This window comes from Vipera berus (assembly GCF_964194415.1).
Source record: "Vipera berus genome assembly, chromosome: 4".
NCBI lineage: Eukaryota > Metazoa > Chordata > Lepidosauria > Squamata > Viperidae > Vipera > Vipera berus.
This window is the reverse complement of record NC_138206.1, coordinates 54,152,442-54,178,154: the sequence shown is the minus strand read 5'-3', so window position 1 is coordinate 54,178,154 and position 25,713 is coordinate 54,152,442. Positions and strand designations below refer to the sequence as shown.

General features: G+C 38.9%; 1 protein-coding gene across 1 annotated transcript in view; it reads left to right on the top strand.

Moving 5' to 3' along the window:
• The window catches only part of RUNX1 (RUNX family transcription factor 1), a 113,028-nt gene extending 90,955 nt beyond the window's left edge, over positions 1–22,073 (top strand). The window contains exons 5-6 of the mRNA XM_081327432.1: positions 12,695–12,856; positions 15,946–22,073. Coding sequence (XP_081183558.1) covers positions 12,695–12,856; positions 15,946–16,439 — 656 coding nt within the window. The 3' untranslated portion in view covers positions 16,440–22,073. The remainder of the gene's footprint in view (positions 1–12,694; positions 12,857–15,945) is intronic.
• The last annotated feature ends 3,640 nt before the right edge of the window (positions 22,074–25,713 follow it).

The window sequence follows — 25,713 nt, the reverse complement described above, 5'->3', positions numbered from 1 at the left end:
AATCAGACATATCATCTATGACAAGTGATTCCAAAATCTTTTAGTGGGGTCAGAGAAAATTGCCTGGAAAGCATTCAAGGTGTTGTTGAGAATTTTTTTGGCAACTACACAGCACCAAAGTACATTCAGCTGATTGACAGATTTCTTACAGCATGCAAGATCATGAAGTGTATCATGTCACAGAAGGTTCATTTCCTGCATTTACACTTGGACTTCTCTCCTGAAAATCTAGGTGCAATTAGTGACAAACACGGTAAAAGCTTTTACCAGGACATTGCCACAATGAAAAAATGGTATCCGGGCAACTGGAATCCATCAATGCTGGCTGACTATTGTGGGACATTGTAGCAAAATGCATTGCACACCGAGTAGAAATGAAAATCAGTGGCAAAATAATTTTGGTCCTGTTGAACTCGGGCAGCGTCAGAAACATTATGCAATTAACTACATTAGAGTCATTAAATATTAATTTCATATTTCTCAAGATTCCTATGTGATACAATCATTGGGAAATTATATTTATGTTCAGTTTGAAGGGGTATATCATCATCACCAGAAGGTTTTCAGGAACTCCTTATTGGCCTATTAGAAAGATTGGTACTCTATTGAAAATTAAAGGAAGAATGGGCCTTGTTGAACTACTTTTTTCCCCACTGTCTATTTTTGAAGACTTTTTTCATTTTCTATGTTAATTTGCATTAATAGGAAATCACTAAGTATTAGTAGTAGTTTTAACTGTTCAGTTGTGTCCAACTCTTGGTGACTTTATAGGCAAGAGCCTGCCATGCTACCCTATCAAGCTTTTTTCAGTTGTTGGATGTAAGGAAGGAAATGTTGTTTTGTCCTTGTCCTTTCCACCTTCCAAGCCTACCAATCAAAAAAGCAAAAGCTGACAATGAATCCAAAGCTGACAATTTGGATCCTTAGATAAGGATTCCTCTCTGTTAGGAACTATCAAACTAGCCTTTTTTCATAGTTTATGATTTTAACATTGTGATATTTTGGTCTAAATCTGGCTTTGAACTTTGGGGATGCAATTAGATCAGGTTTTCAAGTTTTCTCCTCATACAGAGGAAATAGTTGAATAGAACCATATAAGAGCTACAATTAAAATGCTTGCATTAAGTATTTCCAAATACTGCAGAGCTCTCGGTACTATGACAAAAACAGCAACCTACTACTTTTGCTTGTTGTTTAGGTCCTGAGGCTTGCAGCCTTAGATATAATTTAAAATGGACTAATCTCAGCTTCCTGTGAAAGTCATTTCAAAGGCCCAAGCTTTCCCAGGACTTCTTAAATGGTTTTAATGCCTCAGTAAAACCACAAAAGCTCTAAATTAAAAGCAAACATTAGGGCATTAGGTTATTGCTTAAAGGTACTTGTGTCTTTTTAAAGAACCTAAGTAACTTTGACAATGATATTGAAACCTTAGGTGCATTATAACTGTGTACTTTTTAGTTATATGAGAAAATTCAGTTAAAAGGCCTGTTTGTCCAAAATTGATCTGGCTCCCACTCAGCTCCCCAGAAGGGAAGGAGGTCCCGCCAATGAGAGGATCTACGACTTGAGATGTTCTTCAGCTCACAGCAGCTGAAATCATAGCCATAGCAATCTTTGTCCAGTTTTGTTTGGTGCATCAAATGCGTTTTATTTGAAGTGATGGTCCTTCATGCTCTCATTACTTTAGAGTCAATGTTTACAACCTTGGCAACTTTAAGACTAAGATTATTTAAGATTGAACACTGTTCTAGACTATTCTCTAATAACTTTACATAGAGTGGCTTTTAAATAAGATTTGGAAACTGCAATTGATACAGAGTACGACAGGCTGCCTGTTGCTAAGTGACAACTTTTAATACCAGTTTTGCAGCTGCTGTATTAACTTAATTTCTGAGTTTAGGAACACAGAGCAACAGCATGGGTTTTTTTGCAGTTAACATATTGAGTGCCATTATTTTACATCTTTTGATTCTCCCTATTTTGTGTAAAAGTTAGGTTTTCCTCCTATCTGCACATCACAGATTATTTTCTCTATGGTATGTTTTGTATAACATGCTATGATTGTATGTTACATATTGTATGTTTGCTTTTATGTAAACAAGGTGCAATAAAATGTTATTTAAGTATCAGCGATTACTTTTCAACACTTAGGAATTTGGGGGGGGGCAGAAGCACAGTAGCATGATTTCTGTTCAAGTTGGATGCAACAAAGAAGATAGAATAAAAACAATTATTCTTGCAGAGGTCCTTACAATACTGTATAAGGACTTGATATTACATCATATAAATTTTTAAAAGTACAAGTTATATTCCATATTCTATATTTCTTTTTTGTATTGTGCTTTGTCCCATTTACCATCACACACATGCACGTGCGCACACACAAACACACACACACACACAAACAGAGAGAGAGAGCTTCAAATCTGGGAAGCATCCTGGGAGTTATGGATGATACATGAATCCATTTTGCCTGCAGTATAAAGTGGAGAGGGGAAAACCCCAGATCTGCCATTAATCCCATGATTTAATGGAATGTAGGAATGAACTTGGGGAAATGGGGAAAGAGATGCTGCCTAGGAAATGAGAGAGAGAGAGAATTTTTGAGTATTTATTGACATTTGCAAGGGGAAATATCAGGAATCTCTTTGAAGTCCTGCATCTCAATGGCAGGGAACCAGAGGAACTGTGAAATGAAATCAAAGAATTTGTAAAAGATGAATATGAAAAGAGAAGATTAAAATTGTCAAGAAGAGAAGCCAGAGTGGAAAGAGAGAGAAAGATCTTCAGGAGGAAAGGAATAAGGAATTTTAAAAGAACAGTTAGAAGAGGCAGGGTGCAGTATTTAGAACAAGGTATGCAAAGACATTAAAGATGGTAACAGTGTTGGAGCAACAAAGGACATTTTTGGAAAGATCTCCAGATTCAGGAGATTCTGACCACAAACTGGTATATTAAAGATTAATAGATACAGCTGATTTAAAGAAGATCAAACAAATTTAGTAGGAGAATATTGAACTTCTGTACAGTATGGATGCTAATATCCATGATACCTTGGAAGATATTCCCTATTGGCAAGAAGTACTAGAAGTTATAGAGAAGTTATATATAGAAGTTATAGAGCCTTGGTGGAGCAGTGGGCTAATGCCTCCTTAAGTAACACCAACTGCCTGCAATTAGTGCAGGTTCGCATCCCACCAGGCTCAAGGTTGACTCAGCCTTCCATCCTTCCGAGGTAGGTAAAATGAGGACCCAGATTGTTGGGGGCAATTAAGCTGACTTTGTAATAATGCCGCTTGGGGAGGGTGTGAAAGCCCTAATAAGCAGGCATATACATAGAATGAAGGCTAGTTGCTAAGCTTGTAAGCCGCCCTGAGTCTTCGGAGAAGGGCGGGATATAAATGGAATTAAAATTAAATTAATTAAAGTAAGTTGAAGTTGGACCTTTACCAAGCCAGAAGGCTAGAGAAATTGATTGACTATCTAAAGAAATATTGGAAACAACAAGTCTTCCAAGGAAGAAATGGTGAACTGAAGATGGCCATGCAAAAGCTGTCTTGTTCAAACTACAGTCAGTGCCTTCAAAATATACTGAGTTCACATACAGTAATTCCTTTTCTATTCACTTGGAACTTGCTTTTTAACTGCTTTTCAGCTATAAGGAATCTTGACAAGTCTAAAAACACTGGGTGACTTTCATTCAATTTTTCAATTATCTCATGGGAAGGTTTCTTATAAATATTTGCAACATCTTACTTCAAATCCATCTGAAACTCTTGCTAAAATTAAGTATTATACTTTTTTTTCTTTCTTCATTGTTGCATTTTTCATTTTTTAAAAATAAGTGATTCTTTTAAAAAAAAAATACAAACCCTTCTTGTATTAACCTTCAAAGCAGAGCTTTCCCTTATTGGCTGTTTTCAGTAAAAGTTATTTCATAATGAAATAGATGGTGAGAGAACTATACAATTTCCTCTGTAATTTTCCAGCTTCTCATGTTGGCATTCTCAAAGATTAGTCAATATTTATGTTATGTTCCTGCTACTCACAGTGATGAAGTTGTCTTTTGGCAAACTCCTCCCTTTTCAATGTCCTTGAGTAATCCAGCTACCAGGAAATGATACTGTCATTAAATGGCAGTATTAGGCAAGGATTCAGTCACACTTTGCTATTTGTACGGAAGGGAAACATAAAGAAAAGAAAGAAAAATCAGCTGGAGTTGATGGAAGACATTTTAAAACAGGGGTCTTCAAACTTGGCCCTTTTATGACTTGTGGACTTCAACTCCCAGAATTCCTCAGCCAGGCTGCCTGGCTGAGGAATTATGGAAGTTGAAGTCCACAAGTCATAAAAGGGCCAAGTTTAAAGACCCCTGTTTTAAAAGCATACCTTCAAAGGCTAAGTTCTGGATGGGTGGGCCAATTAAAATCTATTATTTGAAGCATTCAGTTGACCCACCCTTTATTTAGGACACAGAGCTAGAATTAAGATAACTGATTTGTTATGAGTGCATGTTGTGCACACAAATATTTGCAAGAGCATGTATAAACCTGTCTACCAATGGATTTTAGATTTTGAGGAAACAGTGGGAAGCCTAATGTTAAAGAGAGAATTTAAAAAGTAAACCAATCAAACTGACAAAGGTGCAAGATAGTAAAGATTTAAGAAATTGTTGTGTCCGGTCTGGTCGGCGAGTGATCACGCGGAGGCGAGCTGGTCTTAACTGTTTATTCAGGTACACGTGGCCGAACTGGCCTTACCTGCCCCGTCGCCTGTATATGTATGCCAGGCGTTCCTGGCGCTGGCCAACCCGCAGGCTCCAATCTCCCGCGCTCGCCCCGGCTACCCAACCCAGTGTCCAGGGATTCCCGCCGCGCGGTTGGGCCAATCAGGTGGCCGGACAGGTGTGTACCTAACAGAAATGAACGAGTTTTGTTGGTGTAATAATATGTAAACATTTGGCAAAATAAGGTACCCACAAATCTAGCTGTACCTGCAAGATCAAACTGACAAGCGCACAATGTAAGCTTCACTGCTTTTATGATATGGATGCAAAATGGGTGGAGATAAGGATGTGTCTTTTGCCATTTGCTCCTCCTGCCCTTGATGCCTCATACCCATTATTTTCCCTTTTTAAAAATAATTTAAAGCTATTGACACAAATAATATTGTTAATATTTTATAAATCTCTGATATTAAATGCAGCCAGAACTCTTGAATTTATTTTGAGTTTCTTACTAAATTCTTGGAAATGGATTCTTCAAGCTTGGAATTCCTTGTGCTATAGATTTTTTTTTATACCTATTTCAACAATTTGTTAAGAATGAAAATGAAGTTGTAGCATCACATAAAATCATTCCACATTATCTTGTTGGATTATAATCAGATTTGTACGTATTACCTCTCCAGTAGTAAAGTATACGAATCATTTAGTTATTCATTTTGGATGAAGGTGATTAAGAAATTGGAAAATTTGGTGAATAGCCTTTCGTATAAGACACTGTATACTTTTTCCTTTCCTTTTATTTACTAATGGTAGTTAAGAGTATTAGTCTTGGCTCAAAAATAAGCAGCAAAAGTTCCAGAAAATACATTAACATAGACACTTTCATTCAGAATTGGTCTCCACCAACTTAATTCCTAATAGAGCATTGCCATGTAACTCAATTTGTGCTTATTTATCTTTCAGATAGTTTTCTAATTCATATTTTATTTGCAATGTTTATTTTAAAATGATAATAAAGAAATTGTGTTCCTTGGTGATTGTATTTGTCAGGTAATATTGGTGGGTTTAAAATGACAAAAGCAGATTTGCAATGAGTGGTTCATACTAGTAAGAAGTCTAATATCTGACAAATTAATTTGTTGTTATTTGTATTGTCTGTTCCCATAATGCCTTTAGTTGTAAATTCATATTTTTTCTAAAGAAAAAAAGGCATTCAAGAAAATAAGAAAGAAAAAGAAAACTAGTGACTACTCTTTGCAGAGATGTAGGTTTCTCTATTACAACAAAAAGGTATTTGTTATCTTGGCAGTTACTGACATACGGTATATTCTTTACTACTGATTCACATCCTGCTCAAAAATGATTCCAGCAACATGTTGTATCACTGTAATATCCAGCCTCTTTACACGCTGCCAAGCTGCAAAGAATGGCAATATCTGGCCTCTGATGAACTCTGGGCTGGCTTGTGCAACCGTGACCATCTTCCAAAGGCAGCCTTGTGCTTCCAAAGGATGGCAAGCTGCCATTCTGAGGGTTGACTGACTGTTTCTCATTGCAAGGGCAGTAGTTTCAGGTTGTAAAGGCTGTAGGTTGGAATATAGAAATAACATCTCCAAATGTCACCTATTTTTCAAGCTAGCTTTGCTTCCCCCCCCCATTAAAGGCAAAAACACCATCATCAGATCTTCCAGATATGATCAGAAGCAGCCACAGTTCCTAATAAGAACAGCGGTGTAAGCTCATGCACATTTCTTTGTTTCCTTCTAATACCTTTTCCTTCCAAAATGTGTTATCATTTATAAATAAATGTTCAAACACAGTGACATGATGAAGTTGGACAAAAAATTAGATTTTGTAGTTAAAAATATTCTTTACCACGGTTGCTGAATAATTGAAAATACTTCCCTTGCTCTATGTGCTATGGCAGGAGTCTTCAAACTTGGCCCTTTTATGACTCATTGACTTCAACTCCTGGCTGAGGAATTCTGGAAGTTGAAGTCCATGAGTCATAAAAGGGCCGAGTTTAAAGACCTCTGTGCTATGGATTGAATTACAGCTGTTCTGGACAAGATCATTCATTTTCGATAAATTTCAAAGCAGGCATATTTTAACTTATTATATTAACTGAGAGTTAGATAATCTTTGTTGTGATTTACTACAATGCATTACTACAAAATTTAGATCTATTCTTTGCCACTATACACGAAGCATTCTGTGTCCTTAGAATGTTACAGATGAGTCTGGTTTGGAAGATTATGGATTGTTGAAACTAAGATATCAAATTGTAGGATAATTCAACATAAACTATGCCGGAATGGAGTTGCCCCAGTACATAATTATACTAATTATCCAGTGAATTGAATTGAGCATTATACAGTGCTTAAAAGACTGTGCAAGAAGCTCTCTGTTGCCACCCAATGGTCAATATATATATATAAAATTTCTTGGAAGATACACTTCCACCAATTTAAGGTTCATATTGCTGCATATACTGGATAATTTTTTAAAAATCCCCATTTTTCTAAAAAGCGACAAATACTGGAGTGACTGTTTTCATATACATTTAGCTCACCCATTTTTAATGCATACATTTCTCTTATAGATATGAATATATTATCAAAGCTTATTGCATGAATACTAAATATTATGCAACGTATGCCCTGTTTAATTATGGTTGTCAGGTTGTTGTTTAAGAAACCAAACACAAAATTTCTGTAGCTGTAAATCATGATGGGGCATGAAGGATGGTACAGTGCTTTGTATCTAATAGCTAGCTTAACAGGAAGCTGGACACATGCAACATGAGTACACGAGTCTAACTGTACTCATGGGGTTTAATTCCCACCCTGAAGTGTTTTGTTGCAATAACAGTTTACATATACTTTCTCACACTGCAAAATGCAGAAATGAATAGTACTTGTTATAGTAAAAAGCACTATATGTAGGCTGCAAATGATCTAAACTGATAATAGAATAGTCAAGATGATTCTTTTTATTTTGCTCTTTATAGTTCTGCCTAAAAATATTGAAATCCCATTTTGCTATATGTAAATCCTTATTTCAGATTCTAACTGCATAATTCGCTAAAGCAGCTTCCTTAACCTAGTAGCTTTCACATGTATTATGACTAAAACTCCTAAATTCCCTGTCATTATAGCTGTGTTGGATGAATTTTTTGGAAGAACACCAAAGTTGTGGGGAAAACATGCCTACATTTATTGAAGTCAGCAGAATAGAGAAATCTCTGATTTTGGAATTTCTCTCTCTCTCTCTCTCTCTCTCTCTCTCTCTCTCTCTCTCTCTCTCTCTCTCTCTCTCTCTCTCTCTCTCTCTCTCTCTCTCTTGCTCTCTCTCTCACACACACACACACACACACACACACAGATGCACACACAAACACTGATGCATGGACATAAACACAGGGAGACCCCAGACCTATGGAGATTGCTAGGTTGAAGAAAATTGATATCTCTTCATCAGTTGCTCTGAAGCTGCTCAGCAGTTGTTGGCATAATTACACAGAAGTTAGATAATCAGAAAAAAATGTGGCACAGATTGGCTGAATTGCTCTGTTTCTGGATAGATAAGGGGCATGGTTTGAAAAAATATCAAGGGAAACTAAGTAGTGGCAAGCAAATCTTTGGAGAAAAATAAACTTGGTTAAGGAGAAGAGGAAAATAAAGCAGCAGGCAATCTAAGAGGAAAAAGAAAATTGAAAAATATCAGACTTTCATGGTGGGAAGGTGAATTTTAAGAGTACTTAAAGAATTCAATCTTGTCAATTCTGTTACAGAAAGATCTGATCTGCACTTCCTGATGTAATGTGCACTTTAACACTTATCTACTGAGTTTGCACCCTTTAAATAGCCTAACAGAATTCTCTACTCAAAACTTTCAAAATATGCTGTATAGCATATAAAATGAATGTTTTTAAACTAATTATATAGATTTATAAAAATGTGTATATGTATCATTGCAGATTAATGGTCAGGGCTTTTTTTCTCATAGAACGGTCAGAATGGCGTTCCGGCACCTTTTTTTGCACACACACACACAAAAAAAAGCTTTTGCACAAGCTCTATGCTAGTCCCTCTATTGGCTTTCAAAAGCCTATTGGCTTTCGAAAGCCAATAGGAATTGCTGCTGAGCGCGCCAAAAGACCCGGCCGGCAAACGTTGCACCAGCAAGTTGTCTGCAGCGAAGGTGAGTTGGCAGGAACTTTGCATCCCTCCCTGCTGCCCAACTCCACCATCTCAACTAGGTATGTAAGAGAGGAGAAGGAGTGGGAGGTGGGTTCTGCGGAGTCCATGTGCACTCCTTCCTTGTGCTCACCCGTGACAGCCAGGCTGGTGGCCTACCCAGTGGTGGACCTGCGCCACCATCGCCTCGCCCTGCACGCCTAAGTGGCCGCCCTGCATTGCCTGACCCGCACCGCCTCCGCCATCCGCCCCACGCAGCCCCGCCGTATAGAGCGGGCCCCGCTGCTCCCACAGCACCAGCCGCGCCGGCTCTGGCCCTGGGGGGCAGCCCACCGCCAACACCCCTCGTGCCCATGACCGCAGCAGCGCTGCCCCCCCGCCTCCTGTGCCCGCCAAGATGAGAGTTCTGGCACCTTTTTTTTTTTTAGCAAAAAAGCACTGTTAATGGTAAAGTGCAATGGAAGAAACTTATAGGTGAGCACATGTGAAAGCAATTCAGAATAGTATCTTCTCTGAAACTTCACATATTGATTTGGGATTGTCAACCAAGTCTTTAGCAGCAGGTGAGGTTCATAAAGGTTCATAAAGACAAAACTGATCTAGCAGGAGTCTTCAAACTTGGCCCTTTTATGACTTGTGGACTTCAACTCCCAGAACTCCTCAGTCAGGCACACTGGCTGAGGAATTCTGGGAGCTGAAGTCCACAAGTCATAAAAGGGCCAAGTTTGAAGACCCATCTGATAATAGCATCTCATTTCCATATGGTGCCATTCACAGTTGTTCTAACATCTCATATTCTGATCTTGGCTTGATATTTTTAGTAGTTATTAACTCCACCTCCTAACAAAGGACTTTAGATAAAAAGAACTTGTTTAGTTAAATCTGTATGTCTTTGGATAGCCATATTTTTTGTGGAGTTACAATTGCATGCAACAGGCTAAGTACAAAGCCAAGTCAAGCCCCTTTGATTTGGTTTTCTCAAAAGGCATTGTCTCATCACTTCAAGTGGTACAGAAGTGCTAACAAATGGAAACACAAAGTAGTGTCTCAGCTGTCACTGCAATTTTATGTTCTGCAGTCTAGAGACAGTCCAGTGTTTGATATCTGTCCAAATAGATTCTGTTTCCACTTATGTGATTTGCAAAGATAGTTCCCAGCTTTCTGGATTCATAGGACCAAATACTTTTTCTAAATATCTGCGGTAAAGTGCAGGTCAATAGTGACTGCATGTCACACAATCTTGGGAAAAGGCCGATTTGATTTAAAGATTTGGTGATAGGTGTTACATTCATGTCTTTTGTCCCTGAGGCACATTTATGCTTTTAAATCTGAAGCACTCCACAACCTTAATAGCACTAAAAATTGTGATTTGAATAGGGCTTCACTCTGTTTTGGTCTCAGAAATTGAAAATGGTTGGGTTCTTGTAATACCTTTACTCTTTTATTGCTATAAAGTCCTTACTGTAAATATTTAAATAAATTAATAATGCTCCATTTGGGTAACTCGTTTTTTTAAAAAAAATTTTTACTGAACACTGATGTGCTTGGCTTGGTTTTTGTTTTAGTATATGGTGTGAACATAGCCAAAGACTGCAGAATTTTCCCCATACTGGTGTATTTTGACAGAAAACGTTTAATGCTTAGTTTTAGCAGTTGAGTAAATGGAGATTCACTATTCTGTCCTAAACTAGAAAAAGGTGAACTTACATACACCAAAATAGGAAAGAATTGTAGAATCAGAAGTATAGGGCATTTAATCTCATTTGATAGGGGACAGGAAACTTTGCCCATCTTGTACAGCTTTTCTCTGAAGATCTTTTTTAGTTAATTAGTTAAATTATCAAACTACTCTTTGGTCAGCCACAGTATTTATATTTAGGTCACAGCCTCAGGAGATGCATGAAAATAGCTCAGAATTTTTTTCCATTAAAAAAAAAAAGTTCAATAGAGGGCAGTTGTTGGCTTTTGTTAGTACCTAATTATAAAGCTGCTATATGCAGTTTTTAACAATGAAGTTTTTTAAATTCCCCCCCCAACTCATAACAGCAAAACATGTTAGGAATCCAGATGGTAAAACTAAATATTAACCTGTCCATTTCTAGAAATTCACATGAGAAACCCAGACTAATAAATATGTACATAAATGAAGCATACGGTACAAAATTAAATAAGGGCTATAACCTGCCCTCCTCCAGCAACCTTTACATAAGTTGTTGGTTTGTGGGATTTATTGGGTATGGTCAAGATTTGTTGATCTAGATCAGGGGTGTCAAACTACCAACCCACGGGCTGGTTTCATCATACCAAAGCCATGCCCACCCCATTGCCAGCAATGCAAAAAGAGTCGCGATACGTCACGTCATGTGGCGAGTTTGACACCCGTTAATTCAGTAACACTGAATAAATTAAGCATAAATAGTTACTTGGGGTCTGACCAGGAAGATTATTAGTAATTTGATATGATGCCCTATGTTAGCAAAGAATAATTTCATATACTGATATTTACAGCTTGTAATGTTTCCTTCCCTCCTCAAAAACATCGGTATGTCTGCAAATGGAGTTTTAAAATATTTGTCTGTTTATTACAAGAACACCCAGTTTGCTATATAAGCACTCAAGGCAGCTTACAAAAATAAAACAAAATGCCAAAGGTAAAGGACAGAAAAACCAAGGAAATTCAAATTAAACTCAAGATCATTATAATTAATTCAAAACTAGCCAAAAGGGTTAGATTTTGTCATTTGCCTAAATGTTAGGCAAGTTGGAGCCGAACGTGTATCCCTGGGTAAAGCAGTCTAGAGTCTGTTGAGGAGGAGAACTTTCCTGTGGGTCACATAGCTGAGCTTCTGGCCACAGAAGCTTCTGGTACTTGGAAAATATAGGTGTCCTTGGCCACCCTTGAAGATTCCAAAATAAAATGTGCATTGTGATGCCATCAAGCAAGCTGCACCTTTTTGTAATTGTACCATGGTGCATGTCTCATGTGGGTGCCTATGGGGCAGAGTTTGCATCCCAGTGTTGCAGTTCATGTATTTTTATTACCCAAATCTTTCCCCACGGCTCACCCCCATGGACATCCCTCCTTAAAGGGGCTGTTACTGCTGATATAAGCCACTAGGCCAGGGGGTCAGCAACCTGAAACAGTGAAAGAGCCACTCGGAACCGGTTCCCTCACAAAAGGAAAAACTGGGAGCCGCAAACAATGTGTGCACATGTGCATACATGCGCACATGCGCAGAACAGGGTTTGACTGAATAGTGGAGCCAAGGCGAGATATGCACCTACCCTGCATATTTGAATTGATTGGTTAAACCTTTTTAGTCCCACTTTTTTTTTTTGGACTGCACATGGCAGAGGACCGGGAGCCGCAGGAGATGGCTGAAAGAGCCACATGCGGCTCCAGAGCCGCGGGTTGCAGACCTGTGCACTAGGCAGATTCATAGAGGGAGACATAATCCTGAGGCCCTTATTCTGACAAAGAGAACAAATGTTACTGTGTTTCATTCAGCCAATATAATTCTAGTGTTTTGCGATCTATTACGTGTGGAATGTAAAGTATTTATACTATACTAAGTGACGTTTATAAAAGAAGCTCATTGCTGTATCCTATAGTAACACAACAACCAGCAGGCATACATTTTGTAACCATCCTTGCAAGAAACTACAATAAATCACATCTAGCTGATTCACCACAAATTGATGCTCTATGGTTAATGTTAGATGAAGACACGTATTTCACCATTCTTCACATCTATTTTCCCCATTTCAGATACGAGGCAACTTCAGCCATCTCCTCCTTGGCCTTATGATCCATCCTACCAATACCTGGGATCAATTGCAACTTCTTCTGTTCATCCAGCCACACCCATTTCACCCGGAAGGGCTAGTGGAATGACCTCTCTTTCTGCAGAGCTTTCAAGCCGGTTAACAAGTAAGTGGCTTGGAGAATTCTGTCCCTTGAACAAGTAAAATGCTGCAGCTTTTTGCATAAATTATAGTGTCAAGCTGTAATATAATTCAAGAAGAGATTTGGTTCTACCCTGCTGGATTTCCTCTTCCCTCCATAACAATTCTTCTGACAGTTTCCAGACCAAAAAGTATTTTGTGTTTTGTTTGGGATAAATATATCATAAAGAATTTAAAGTGAAGAAAGGAATTCAGACCCAAGACATTTGTGTAGCCAGTCAGAGAAATGATATTAGCAGAATAATACTTTACTCCCATTTTTAAAACACCAAGTTAGGGAGCCAGTATGTTGTAGTGTTTAAGATATTGGACTGGCACAGGGGGTGGGGTGGGGGAGAGGGTGTTATAGTCAATTCTCAAGAACAGAAGTTGATTGGGTAACTTTGGGCCAATCACTTTCTCTTAGCCCAACGTACCTCACCAAGGGCTGTTGTGGGAAAAGAATGGTATGCATGCTGCCTTGAATTCCTGAAAAAAAATGGGATCTACATTGGCACTTAAATGTTTGTGAATCTTTTCCAGTTTTCAATATTTCAATAATATGACCTAAAACTTGAGCTGTTTTCCCCCAAATCCTAAAATTAGATGCTAGCTTGGAACACCTTTACTGGCTTCAGCTTCAATAAATCACACCTGGATAGGGGTTGCTAGTTATTGTTGTTGCATGATATAAGAATAGATAAGCTTGCCAGTGATTTTTCATCCTTTTTTTTCCCCATCAGCATGATGGAAAAATTCTCCTGCTGATTTATCCTAGTCACAGGCACTGTGTCACTATTGTCCCACAACCCTGTACCCCACAGCCAATTCTCTTTTGGCTTAGGTACAGCACAGCTCAAATTGCAAAAGTTCCATTGTGTGATTTCCAACGCAGCAGTTCTATATTGCTTGGAGGCTGGCTGTTTTCACATTCCTCACCCTGCCCTCTGCTACCTAAATTTGAAGGCTTGGCTTATTTTATAGATTTCATCCATACCAGTGGGCTCCATTGTAATCTTTCAACTCACTTTATCAGCCCCTAAAAATACATTCCATTTTTCCCTGCTCTCTTGAATAAAAGGCCTGAAATTCTGCCTTCCCCATCTTTTATCCTCTGGGCTCAAGCAAACTCAAGCAAAAGATCTTCATCATCTCCCTTTCCCTTCTACAAGGCAACCTGTAGCCACAGTTGCAATGGTTGAGACGTGCATCTGGATGCAAAACAATGGCATTCCTGACATCACTGCTCCGTTTGTAGATATGTGCGGCAGTCGAGATGCTCAGCACGTGACATTTCTATTACTGTACTTCCCTGCTAGATTACAGCCTCACCAGTTGAATTTCTGCCTGTCACAGCTGCCTACAACAGAGCACAGGAAAGCTTCCCAGGGAAAAAAATGGCAGTCCTCTTTACAACTGGCATTTAGACTTGAAATCTGATCTGCAAGGGAGGCATTTCCAGGTGTTCAGTAGTATTGTTAAGAAGAAAGGCAGATGGTGATTATATAGGGCACATCCAAAATTACGACTATAGGCTGACACAGAACCCTTCTGAGAAACTTGCTGAAGGATATCAAAGTCTGGTTAGCCGACTGACAAGCTTTCAGAATCTGACAGGATGGCATATTTGCAGCCCCCTTTTAATCCAGTCACAAGGCAGACGTTTTTTGCTTTCTTTCTCCTACCTTTCTGACTCTTTCCCTTCTGTAGGCCGCACATTCCTTTTAGGCAGACTCCACACTGTGTCTGAGGAGGGCTTGCCATGAGGAAAGGTTGCTTTATTGTTATTTTAATGCTTTGTAATAGCTGGCAAGGAAGGGAAGCCAAAGTCTGTTAACTGGAGCCTGTCTCCTAGCTCTCTTTTTAAGAGGCCATTATCTTTCATCTGTGAGGGGGGGAGGCCTTGGAGGGGAAGTGAGAGTTCCTCAATCAGCAGAGGAGGGGAGCTGAAGTTCATTATTTCAAAAGGGGAACAAGCTATTCAAAATGCTTTTAGTTCCTAAATTTATAAACGTTCTGAATTTCTGTTGACCAAGCAGCCAGTACTCTCTAGTCCAGATGAAAGGAGTAAAGAACAGAGGAATGAAGTTCACAAATTCTTTCATAGTATATGTCTGTGTCAGTGTATCTGTATGTGCAGAGGGGGGGGTGTGTTTGACTCCTGGCAACAGTCTGGACTGGGAGGGAGAGAGAGAGAGAGATCAAAATATATTTGATTTTATATCAAGCAAAATGTTGATTATTGAACCCAACTGATGATTGTAGCAAAGAAATGGCAATTTGAAGCAGGACTTGTGAATAGAAGGACAAAGCTGAAAGCAGTGGTCACTTTCTAGGAACAAAGTCACAGTTTTCTCATTAATTAGATCTTAAGCAAGATTACTGAATAGAGAACTAAGGTTACATTTATGAATTTGGTGGTTAGATGTAGGACTTTAACCCTGGGTTTAGAAACAGAACACCTCCATAGTACAACTATTATAAGATTGGTAAAATGTTATTCATATTCGTGTCTCCAGTAATAACTAGACATGTATACTTAATTTTCTATATTGTGTATGCTAAAACATACTGCGGAGAAAAACCCTGTACCCTAGAGATCACGGCTAATTTATTATTTTTTTCTTAAGGCATACATTTCAAAATCATTCAAGAGCATTACAAATGCTTCATTGTTAATAGGCAATATTTAGTTTTGCTACTTCACGTTTGTCAAATCTAATTTTCTGTTATCCAGCACAATAATTGTGAATGTGATACCTCAAATAAATTACTTCAGGCAAGTGGAAAAGTGTATCTGCCATTTTGTGCATGCCTAAAAATTTCCACTCCAAACAGCATCCCCTTTACAGAGCCACAGGCCAAAGACTACCAAAGATATGCAAAACATTTTGCTGCTGATAATGAGGTCTTGTCCACATTTATCGGTTGCACATATGCAAAACTGCAGGTAATCAGGCTACAAGTCACGAGGGCCACCTGCGTATCTGAGTAATTTCTCTTCAATGAGCTAAAGTCATGTCTTTTACTTACCGCTCATATCTGTTTGTGTTTATGTCCGTTCTCCCAAACCAGGTGCTTCTGACCTAACAGCGTTCAGTGATCCAAGAGTAGGAATTGATCGTCCATTTTCTGCCATTCCTTCCATTTCTGATCCTCGTATGCACTATCCTGGAGCATTCACCTATACTCCAACCCCAGTCAGCTCAGGAATAGGAATTGGCATGTCCGCCATGACCACCGCCACCAGATATCACACATACCTACCGCCTCCTTATCCAGGTTCTTCTCAGGCTCAAGGTAGCCCATTTCAGACCAGCTCTCCTTCGTATCATCTCTACTATGGAACATCCGCAGGATCTTACCAATTCTCCATGATGTCCGGTGGTGATCGGTCTCCCCCACGTATTCTGCCTCCTTGCACTAATGCTTCCACCGGATCTACTTTACTCAATCCCAACCTTCCAAACCAAAATGATGTTGTGGACACTGAAGGCAGTCATAGCAACTCCCCCACCAATATGGGAACCACGGCAAGATTAGAAGAAGCAGTCTGGCGACCCTATTGAATTATTATTACAGGTGTCTATTCTGATAATGTCCGTGATTTTATATGACAAATGAGAGCACTGCCATGTTTATCTTTCACACAGAATAGCAATCAGTTCTGAAGTCAGTATGTCTGGAAATATTGCTATGATGTTTTCTCTGATTGATATTGCTCAGTGAAGTGATTACATTCTCATAGACTTTTTCCAAGTCTGAACTTCAGAAAATAATAAAGGTTTAAGATAGTAGTGTTGTTCACTCATGTTGGCTATAAATATGGAGAAGGATAGATACCCAGTATGTGTCCAGAGTTTCAGACTTTGAAATTTAAAGTATTTTGTTTGACGTCTGGTGCTGAGGCATTCAGTCTTACACAATCTTAAATAATTTAATCAATCATTTCGACTTGTAAGTTAAAAGGAAGTATACAATGATTCTCAAAGAGAAACTGTGAATGCTTCTAATTTAGCAATGCTGTGAATAAGAGTTTTTATATCCTGGAAATAATTTTTTAATCAAGTTGTATATTCCAAAGAATACAGGAATTGTTTTTATTTTTATTATGTTTTTGAGCTGCAATTCACCTTCTTTGTGTATCATCTTCCTTTATTGGCACCTTAAAATTTGCAGAAAGTTTTAATCCTTTTTTTTATAATGTGCTCGCTTTTCTTGTACTTTTGTCAGCTAAATGCATCTACAAAAGCCTCTTTTCTAGAAAAGTAATTTAATTTTTTTAATATAAAGGAGTGACAACCTACAGTCCTTCTCAACTACTGAAAAAGTACATGATAAGTTGATCAATATTTATGCTCTGCATTGAACTTTTGTATGTGATGCTTTTATTTAAATAATGCTTTGAAAATAAGCACATACATTTTGTAGCAACCAAAGTTTAAAATTATTACATATAAAATGGCTGGAAGACTTATGGATAATGTGACTTAATTATTTAGAAATATTGTTTACATTTAGCTCCATTTCATTCTCATCAATAATTTAAATGAAGTCACTTTTGTCCAATTGAGAAGCCAGGTTTCTTTTAAAATGTTATGATGATATAATGTCTTTGAATAAGAAGTTTAGGTTGTATTTGCTGCATTTGGATGCTGACTTGGTCACTGGAAGCAAAGGTTTGTCTCAGAGTATATATTTCAGAATTTCTCATACAGTGTGATATTTATATTCCATCAACTTTCTTAAAGGCAACATAAGTGGGGGGGAAAATCAAACAACACAGCTAAATATTATCATTCTAAATGATTATTAAGTTCCACATTATGGTCAAAATACGATACACCCCAGTTTTCTCCCTTGCCCTAATAGGAGATTCAAAAATTCATTTAAGGCTGTATCCTAGCCACAATTCTAAAGACCCAAGTTCATTGAAAGCCCTCCCCCCATATGACACACAATCCAAGGGGTTTTATAGCAATCTTACATAATTGAAGTTTAAACAAAATAATAACTTAAGTGTGGGATTCTTCATTCTAAGCATATGTTCACTCACTCATCCTCAGCTACTTTGCACCCTTATAAGAGGGGTGGGCAACGTTGAGACTACTGAACCTGTTTTTGGTCACCTGGGTAACTCCCCAAATTCCCACTAAAATTCAGGTATTCGAAATATTCACATATTGTGATTTTCAGAGGAAAATGAATAAAAATATGCTACATTTAAAATGCATTGGGGAAGGGAGTGGGGCAATCCAAATGTGTAAAATAAGATCAAGAAACCTCATCTACCACTTCAGAGAGGTGATTTCATCACTACCTGGATACCAAGGTGTAATTTATGGACACACAAATGTCTGTTCGTAAGGTATAAAGAAAAATGCAGATACTTTCTCTCCCTGTAGGAAAAGCATCTCACTCTTTCACTTTCTACTGTATAAGTAGATAGAGGCATAGCATATACGGTATACCATAAAGTCCTAAGCAGCCCCACCCTGACATCTTTCCCATATTCAAACTTGCAGTCTTCCGTGGATGCTTGTGGTCCAGAAATAAACTTTTGAAGAACAACTGGTTCATGTGGAATGTGGGCCTCACATCTGTATGTGGTTTTATGTTTGCATATCCCACCCTGTAACTTGGTGTGCTTTTTTGTTTGGATTTTATAAAATTAACCTGGCAGTTGTTTAAAAATGGCATTGTTTGCTAATATATCTCAAACATACAAAACCTTACTTTAAATTAAGCAGCACTAGTTTATGTGGGATCTGAATACAGTCGGACTCCTTAAGACCACCCCATGCTCTCAATTTCTACCAGAAGAATTCATATCTGGGCACATCCATTAATAATGTATAGCACGCTTCTCTTCCAATTTATGCAGAAAATAAGTACCCTCTATATTTACTTGAGAGTAAGCCCCAATGAACACAATTCACTAGCTTCTTCCAGAAACAGACTGGATTAAATCCATTTTAGCACTCTTATGTTCTGAGAATATAACAATAAAAAGCACTGAGGTTGAGCTGGGTAAAATTCTGGAGAAGCCAATAAGCTTTAAGTGCTTGGTTGGCATATGCAGTGTTATAGATGTCAGCCAGGTTCAGATGAAAAGTTGTAAAAGGCCATGGGTAAGCACTTTGCATGTATTCAGAATGCACTAAACTTACAAGAATTGGGGAAGCTGCCTTACACCAGATCAGGCCAATTGTTTACATAGTCCAGTATTACCTACTTCAGAATCAGCCAATATTTCTGGCACTGAGCACCATTGGCAAAATCTTTAGCAATCTCATAAGATGTTGCTGTAATTTCACAGGATTCTCATGACGTTTTCAGCAATTTTAAATATTGCTTTAATTTGAACAAAAGTTACTTTGTGAGGTTTCTAGAGGATACCATGGTGCCCACTGACACCTTGTTACTGATACCCGATGTGCTGTCAGTAACAATTTTCCATGATCAGACGTTTTTCACAATGGTTGCTAACCATCCTTTCAGTTGGCAATGTCAGCGATTTAAGGTCAAGATCCTTCTGTATGCAAAGTATGTGCTTCACCAGTCAGCTATGACTCAGTGTTTGCAGGTGTGCTGGTTTCCTCTTACATGCGTTCTGTTCTATCCTTTTTTGTAAAGTATATCATAAACATTCAGAAAACAGTGCAGTAATGTAGGAAGGTCTGAAGTTGAGAGCACTACATCTAATGTTTCAACTATTACTTTTTCATACCTTTCAGCTATCTTCCTGGAAGTAAATTCATATAGCCCTCCCTAGATTAAAATGTAACAGTACTAACAATTACTTATTTCTTACTTTATTGTGTTAATCCTTTATTAGCCCTGGTGGGCTCTTTATGTAATATTTAAGATGCCCTAATTCATTGCCTTCCTCTCCCCCTCCCCTGAAAGCTAACCAGATTTGCTTTTCCAAACTGTCTTTCTCATGACATTGTCAGTATTAGAATTTGAAAGGCAATTAGTCACAAATGAATGCCAGTGAACTTTAAAAGTGTATATTCAAGATTTCAAGTATGAATTTGACCATAAGACACAGAGAATCTGCATTTTTTTTAACTAGCTATCTTCCAGATGTGTTGGATTTCATCTGTCATCGTTCCCATCCACTTTGGATAATTGTAATGGTTTCATAAATATTTTCAGTAGTTGGGGGGAGGAAAGCACTTCATTGGACTTTAATTTTATAAGACATTGATCACATTTGATTTTATCCTGCAAAATATTGATTTGTAATTAGAAATACTAAAACAGAGTTACTCCTAAAGATAGGGCTTTTGAAATATGCAGACATCCCATGATAATAAATTGGTTGCGTTTCTGTTGGATCTCATTCAGAACGAACAGTTGCAAGGTGATATACTTATAATCCAGTGTTTTTGCCTGCCTTTAAATAGTATGCAACCTCTGTGATGCTTCCACTTTTGGAGCAGTGGGTTTTATGACTGCATTCTGTGAAACAAAATGGCAGCCATATAACACCAGATTACGCTAAATCTCTCAAAGAGGCCACCTCAGAGGAAAATTCCTGTTTTAATGAAACATAGTTGGGTAGACTTAATTTAGGACTTATTGGTTCCGTGCTTGGAGTGCTTTGTTTTCCTAAAACATAGAATCAAACTTGATAAAGCTGATTACATATTAAAGTAAAACTCATCTGGAGCCCGGTAAAAGGTATATAATAATACTGCCTTTCTCAAGCAGATGTTTTGAAGATGTGCTTGATTTCAATACTTATCCAAAATTCGGGGCATCAAAGTCAACAAATATTTGGAGAGCATCAGCTGTTCTATATTCTGTATAAATCAATTACACATTGGAGTTCCTTTTGATCCTGAAAAAAGCTATTCCTTTTATAGCAATTTGTTTTATTCTTCTGTCTGATAATTTTTTTCCCTCCAATTCAACAATATTACCATCTTGTAAAACAGATCAGGAAGTACTGGCTTAGTAACAAATAGTGATTTCTTTATTGAAATGAATTTGATTTTAGTTGAGCTGAACTGATTTTTTAAAAAAATAACATGGGGCTATCAAGATTCATAACTAAGTTTATAAACATACTTATTTGTAAAAAGTAAAACTTATTTCAAGTGGCTATATATTTGAGGTAAAAAAAACCTCTTGATACTGCTGTTGAAATAACATTTTTTCTATGTCATAATTCAGTGGAGTAAATGGTTCTTATTTATTTCTGCATATTAAGATCTCTATCAAAAGACCAAGCTGATTTCCTACAGAAGACACATAATTATAAAGTATTCATTACTGTCCCCAGAAGATTTTGCTACAATTGCTTTTTTTAAAAATCCAACCTTTGTTTTTAACATTTTGCCATTCTGTCAATCTTTTCTTGATTTCCCTTGGATAATACTATCCACTAATTATTTTGTTCTACTTGTGATAAAAAGGTTGTCATGAGACTTAATTGTATTTATGTATGTAAATAAGTTTTAAAGGCTTCATAGAACATATTGGTAATGCTTGTAAGTATTCACATTTTCCTCCTTTACACCTTTTCTGAATTCACTTTTCTTAAATACTGTAGAGAACTTTCTTCCAACTTAATCATTTTAGGTTTTGAGATGAACTGTTTTAATTACTTTGTAAACAGTTAAAGCATGGTTTTATGTGGCACATTGAAATATCTTTGTGGTTGTTTTTTTGTTGTTGTTGTAGGAGAATGTGCAAGCAACTGTGGGTTATTTGTGGTATTTGAAAAGTAGCAGACCCAGGTTATAAAAGTGAAATGTTTTCAGGAGATGTGAAGTGGTAAATCTGATGAGTGAACAACATAAATAGCAAACTGGGCTGCTTTTGAGAACTATGTTAGGACATGCGAATTCAACTTTTCCTAGGTGTATTTATGATCAGCTTATACCGTGTACAAGAATTGACACACCTTTTCCTGATATGGCTATATGAATCACTTTTAGAAGGGGTTCTCCCCAAACAATAGTGTTTCTTCCATAGAGGAAGAACAGTCCATTTTTACCCACTCAACTATGTCTCTAGTTGCATAGGCCCTTCTGCATAACAAGGCCAATGTGTCCAGAAGAATTGTGAGTAGCATGCAGAGCAGCTGGACTGTTGCATTACTTCTACTGGAAACTTGCTTTCTTTGTACCGTAACTCTTCTGTACATTCAATATTACAGTTAGTATCAATGGCAAATAAACTGTTTGAGAAGTATATAAGCACTAGATTGTTTCATTATTTCACTGAAGTTTGTGAACCCTAGGGTGGTGCTTTGATTACAGGGCACACAGGGGTGTCATATATGCCATATGGCAGATATGTCAAACACAAGGCCCGGGGGCCGGATCCGCCCGTGAAGTGGTTTCATGTGGCCCGCGAAGCCATCCTGGAAACAGTGAGGGAACGGGCCCCCCTGCCTTGGCCCTGGCCCAGAGACCCTCCTTCTGCCAGAGACCCTCAGATCTGTCCCACTCCTGCCCAGGCCCCCATAGGCACCCTTGATATGAACGATGTAGAGCTGGCCACGCCCATCCAGTAGGCCACACCCACCCTGGCCACGCCCACCTGGCCCCCTTGAGGGCAACCGCAATGCTGATGTGGCCCTCAATGAAATTATTATTATTATTATTATTAATTTAATTTGTATACCGCCCTTCTCCCTAGGGACTCAGGGCGGTGAACAGGGCAATACATAAAAACTAGATACAAAAATTAAAATTATTAAAACATGATTAAACAATGCCCATAAATTAATACAAATTTAAAATTAAGTCATTTATAAAAATCCCACCCCGTCCCATCAGGCCAGGCCAGCTTGTTTAAAGAGATAAGTTTTAAGATCGCGCCGGAAGGAGCGGAGATCGGGCGCCATCCGGAGCTCAACCGGAAGATGGTTCCATAAATCCGGTGCACCCACAGAGAACGCTCTCCCCCTGGGGGCCACCAGTCGGCATTCTTTGACCGGTGGCACCCTGAGGAGGCCCTCTCTGTGGGAGCGTACTGGGCGGAGGGAAGTTGACGCTGGCTGCAGGTGCTCCCCAAGGTATTCTGGACCCATGCCATGAAGGGCTTTGTAGGTCATTACCAACACCTTGAACCTCACCCGGAAGACAACTGGTAACCAATGCAGCTCGCGGAGTAAAGGTGTGACATGGGAGTATCGGGAGACTCCCAGTACAACTCTCGTGGCTGCATTCTGTACCAGTTGGAGCCTCCGAGTGGTCTTCAAGGGTAGCCCCATGTAAAGAGCGTTGCAGTAATCAAGACGAGAGGTCACGAGCGCATGAGTGACCGTACGCAAGGCATCCCGGTCTAGATAGGGCCGCAACTGGCGCACCAGGCGAACCTGGGCGAAGGCCCCCCTAGTCACAGCTACAATATGGTCTTCTAAGGAGAGTTGTGAATCTAGGAGGACTCCCAAGTTGCGAGCCCTATATACAGGAGATAATGACTCACCCCCCATAATGAGGGGTGGGATATCCTGAATATCCCGAGATGCCGGTACGCACAGCCACTCAGTCTTGTCAGGGTTGAGTCGAAGCCTGTTCCTCCCCATCCAGACCCGGACCGCCTCCAGGCACCGGGACATCACGTCGAGGGCATCACTGGGGTGGTTTGGGGTCGAAATGAAAAGTTGGGTATCATCAGCATACTGATGATACCCAACTCCAAAACCACGAATGATCTCACCCAGCGGTTTCATGTAGATGTTGAACAGGAGAGGCGAGAGGACCGACCCCTGAGGAACTCCACAAGCGAGAGGCCTCGCGGTCGACCTCTGCCCCCCTGCCAACACCGACTGCGAGCGTCCCAGGAGATAGGAGGAGAACTCACCAAATTGAGTTTGACACCCCTGCCATATGGTGTCTAGCCAATGAAAGAAGTTCAATGTCTCTCTGGGGAATTTATTTCACTGGTAAACCAGTTTCTGCTAATTGTTCTGGCACTTACAAGAGCCCCAGAAGAACAGAGAAGATCAATCTCTTACTCATCGTAAGTTTGGAAACTCCCAGAAAAATGGAAATCTTGCTGTCTGAAGAACGTTTACATTTCAGTTTGATGAGGAAAAAAAAGCTCAAATGTTCCTTTCCTAAAGTTTCTTTTTATTTTTATTTTTCAGAATGTGCTCTTACTAACCAGATTCATATCAGTCCAGGATTTGCCCATAGTTCCCAAGATTATGACACCTGAGGCAGAAAAATCCACAAGTATCTTTCTATGGGAATACGTATCCATGAATACATTTTCTTGACATCACAGTACCTCCACTCAGCTTTAGACATCTGCTACATTCTACCAAACAGCAGAGCTGCCGTTGACCCTCAAGTGACGCGTTATGCTCTGCCTTTCCCAGCCCTGTGAGACATGGTTGCCAGTTTGCTTCCCGGTGAAATTCCAGGTGCTGATCATTATAAAGTCTTGCATGGCATCAACCTTGGTTACTTGAGGGATTGCTTATCTCCCCTAGCATCTGCTGTCAGGATTGGCACACTCTAGGATGCTATGATTAACCAATGCCATATATCAGGACACATCTTCCCTGTAACAGCACTTGCTCTTTCGTATGAGGTTCCCCCCTCCCAAGATCCAGGTGGCCCCTATTCAATTTATGTTTTGAAGAGGCCTAGTTCTTACCCCAGGGGACGCAGTGGCTCAGTGGGTTAGGACGCTGAGCTTGTCGATCAGATGGTCGGCTGTTTGATGGGTCGAATCCCGAGTGCCGCGTAACAGAGTGAGTGCCTGTTACTTGTCCCAGTTTCTGCCAACCTAGCAGTTTGAAAGGACGTAAAAATGCAAGTAGAAAAATAGGGACCACTACGGTGGGAAGGTAACAGCGTTCCGTGCGCCTTTGGCATCTAGTCATGCCGGCCACATGACCATGGAGACGTCCTCGGACAAGCGCTGGGTCTTCAGCTTTGAAACGGAGATGAGCACCGGCCCCTAGAGTTGGAAACGACTAGCATGCATGTGCAGGGGAACCTTTACCTTTACCTTTTAGTTCTTACCCCAGGCCTTTGGTGAAAGGGACTGAAGCCCCCTTTAGATGGTGTGAGTTGTTTTTATTTGTTCCATTCAGGTTTTGCCATCTTTACTCTTCATTTTTGTTGTTTGCTATTTTTTTATTTTAACCTTTTAACTTGTAATTTACAACTTATAATTTGTAAACGATCCACAGTTCCTGGGAATCAGACAGCATATTAGTATTATTTTGGTTGCTGACACAGTCAGCAACCACAGTCAACTGTATTGTTTATTATTATTATTGCTCATACAGAAAACCCCAGAAAAGAGAGAGTGATATCACTTTATGATGAGCAATTTCTGCAACAAGTTTACATCCCAGTTTATCTTCAGAACAAGCTAGTGAGGTAGTTTAGGCAAAAAAAAAATGTTACCTAGTCAATTTTGTGACTAGCTGAGGATTATATATTGGACTCTTTTAAGCATTCCTCCATCTTTATTGCATTTCTTCCTTTGGTGTCTGTCCTTAGTTCTCACTGAGATCAGTGAACAAAAAAAATGCTTACTTGCATTTGAAGCATTTGCTATATTTAAAGAAGCAGCTTAGCTTCAGAAATGTTTTATTCATGACCTCACAAGTTTGCTCTCTTCTTTAAAACTGCAGAGACCAAGATTTCCCAGACTACTATTAATCAGTTCAAGACAATGTCTGGGAATAGCAAAAATTGTAAGAAAAAAAAGGTAAAATAAAGGGATAAAACACAAGCTTTAAAATAAAAGATTTTTTTTTAATCTGACAAAAAAATTGGTCTCCAACTTTTGGAATCATGGTATCATTGATTTAATAGGCAGTAAAACTCATCTCTTTCTCAACATGTCAGCATTTTC